The following is a 2,486-nucleotide window of genomic DNA, read 5'->3' as shown; positions in this document are numbered from 1 at the left end:
AACGGGGAGGTGAGGGGGGTGGGCTGGGATCCGGGGTGTGGAGAAGGGCTGGGGGGTAACGGGGTCATTTGTGGCTGTGAAGAGGAAAGGGAGCTGGGGGTGGTGGTTGACGCTGGGCTGAATGTGGGCCAGCGGTGAGCCCAGGTGGCCGAGACGGGCAACGGCATCCAGGCCTGCCGTTAGGAATAGCGTGGCCAGCAGGAGGAGGAGCAGGGAGGGAATCGTCCCCCCTGTATTCGGCTCTGGTGGTGCCGTGTTCAGTTTTGGGCCCCTCAGTGTGAAAAAGACACGGAGGCTCTGGAGCGCGTCCAAAAAAAAACGGCAATGAAACTGGTGAAGGTCTGGAGCTCAAAACTTTATGAGGGAGCTTGGGGTTGTTCAATCCGGAGAAGAGGAGGTTGAGGGGAGACGACGTTGCGCTCAACAACTTCCTGAAGGAGGTTGAGATGAGGAGGAGTTTGTTTTTTTTTCTCCCAGGCAACGAAAGGGACCTGAGGAAATGGCCCCAGGTTGTAGCAGAGGAGGTTTAAGTTGGACGTAAGGAAGGACTTTTTCTCTCAGTGGTCAGGCAGTGGAATGGCTGCGAAGGGAGGCGGTGGAGTCGCCGTCCCTGGCGGCGCTCGAGAGGCGCCTGGATGAGGAGCTGTGAGATCTGGTTTAGTGCTTGTGGTAGCGGTGGTGGTGGGAGGATGGTTGGACTGGATGATCTCGCGGGTCCTTTCCAACCTCGTGATTCTTTCCAACCTCGTGATTCTATGATTCTTCGATTCTGCGATTCTGTAAAGCGCCCAAGCAGCCCCTACAATTTCTAGGGTCACCCATTTCCCCCCCTCCGCTCTTTTCCCCTCCAGGAAACCCTGGGAGCAGATTCCAAAAAAACCCAAACGGAAGAAAAGTGAGTGCAGTGGGGCTGGTGAGTGAGCAGGGCACCCCGAGCTGCAGCGGGGAGGGAGGGGGGGGCAAAAGATACCAGCAGCTCCTTCCTGCAGGGCGAAGGCGTAACGTCAACTGCCTACGGCATGCAGTGATCTGGTATGAAGACCATCGACAACGCTGCCCCTATGAGCCCCGCCTGGCCGAACTCGACCCCTCCGTGGGGCTCTACACCACGGCTGTGTGGCAGTGTGAGCGTGGCCACCGTTATTTCCAAGACCTGCATTCTCCCCTGAGGCCTCTGAGTGATTCTGATGGGGACAGCGACGACACTGGTGCGGATGGACGAGGGGTTGAGATGGGATCGGGGCTTCAGGCAGAGGCTGGGGATGCTGGGATGTGTTTTGTTGTTTTCTGGTGGTGGGGGGATAGGAGGGACTTTTGGGTGGGATCTGATTTGGGGGAGGGGGGTCATAGGAGGTCGTGTGTGGGTTGGGGTGCTTAGGGCTCACCACTGGGGTCTCTGCCATGTTCTCTTCCTACAGCAGCGGCTCCCAACAGTTCCTCCTCCTCCTCCTCTTCCTCCTCTGGGAGCTGCAGCTCAGGCTCGGAGACGCCGCAAGGGACGCCGCAGGGAGCTGCCCTGTCAACGCTGGGGGGGGGCACAGCAGTATCCCCCCCTGCAGGGCCAGGCCCACCAGTGGAAGGGCGGGTGGCAGCCCTGGAGGCAGTCGTATGCGTGCCACTACCCTTGCCCCTGCGGCTGGGGGCAGGCAGGGGGGCACTGAGTGAGGATGGAACCCCCACCTTGTTGCAGGGAGGCGGCCCAGCGTTACTCCAGGCTCCCCCCTCCTCATCTTGACTGGCCCCAGCTACGAAGCTCTGGAGGGGTTGCAGTTGGATGTAAGGGGGGATGAGGTGTCCTGTGCCCTACTGCAGGGAGAAAGTGCATTCCCCTTGGACCCCCATCTCCCTAAGACAGGTATGGGGCAGGGCTGTGGGGCGCGTGGCTTGTGGCACCTTCTTTCCCCTCACTCCCTCTCTCTGTTGGTGGCAGAGGAAGATAAAGCACTTGCGCTGAAGCAGGAGGAGGTTCTGCCCTCTGCAGCAGCTGAAAGCTCCCCGGAGCCCCCTCTGGAAGCCCCTCGAGAGCCCTCCCCACCTCTGCCAGCGGAAGATGCTGACGGCGGTGACATGTCGGCCATCATCTACGAGATCCCTAAAGAACCCGAGAAGTCGGTGGCAGTGGGGGGTTCTTGGGGGGCTCTTAAGGGGAATATCTGGGGTGCAGGAGAGGGCTTTCTTGAGAGAGGGGACCTGGAGAAGGAGATGGAGGGTTGGGGGGTGGCTATGGGAGGGCTGTAAGGGCTGGGAATGCAGGGTTACGGCTACAGAGGGTTGGGTTTTTCTTGGCCTGTGGGAGCTCCTTGGGGAATCTTTGTAGAGGATTTTAGTGGGGGGTTCTTTGGGGTCTCGGGGGGGGGGGAAATTCAGTGGATGGGAGCTGGTAGGGTTTTTTTTTACAGACGTGGATTTTCTTGGGTGGGGGGGGTTGGGGTTCAGGGTGTAGTCAGATTCCTTATGGTTCCTAGGGGCAATTAGGGCTTTGGATG

At 59.5% G+C, this 2,486-nt stretch overlaps 1 protein-coding gene across 1 annotated transcript; it reads left to right on the top strand.

Moving 5' to 3' along the window:
* Positions 1 to 324: 324 nt before the first annotated feature.
* Positions 325 to 2,344, top strand: ZNF653 (zinc finger protein 653). Its single transcript, XM_019611347.2, is given in 7 exon segments — positions 325 to 339; positions 569 to 645; positions 852 to 895; positions 990 to 1,208; positions 1,419 to 1,669; positions 1,672 to 1,855; positions 1,931 to 2,344. Coding segments are annotated over 7 exon segments (1,098 nt in total). The 3' UTR covers positions 2,239 to 2,344.
* The last annotated feature ends 142 nt before the right edge of the window (positions 2,345 to 2,486 follow it).

The sequence above is a fragment of the Meleagris gallopavo genome, unplaced genomic scaffold (genome assembly GCF_000146605.3).
Source record: "Meleagris gallopavo isolate NT-WF06-2002-E0010 breed Aviagen turkey brand Nicholas breeding stock unplaced genomic scaffold, Turkey_5.1 ChrUn_random_7180001900087, whole genome shotgun sequence".
Classification (NCBI taxonomy): domain Eukaryota; kingdom Metazoa; phylum Chordata; class Aves; order Galliformes; family Phasianidae; genus Meleagris; species Meleagris gallopavo.
This window is presented reverse-complemented; position numbering and strand designations above follow the sequence as displayed.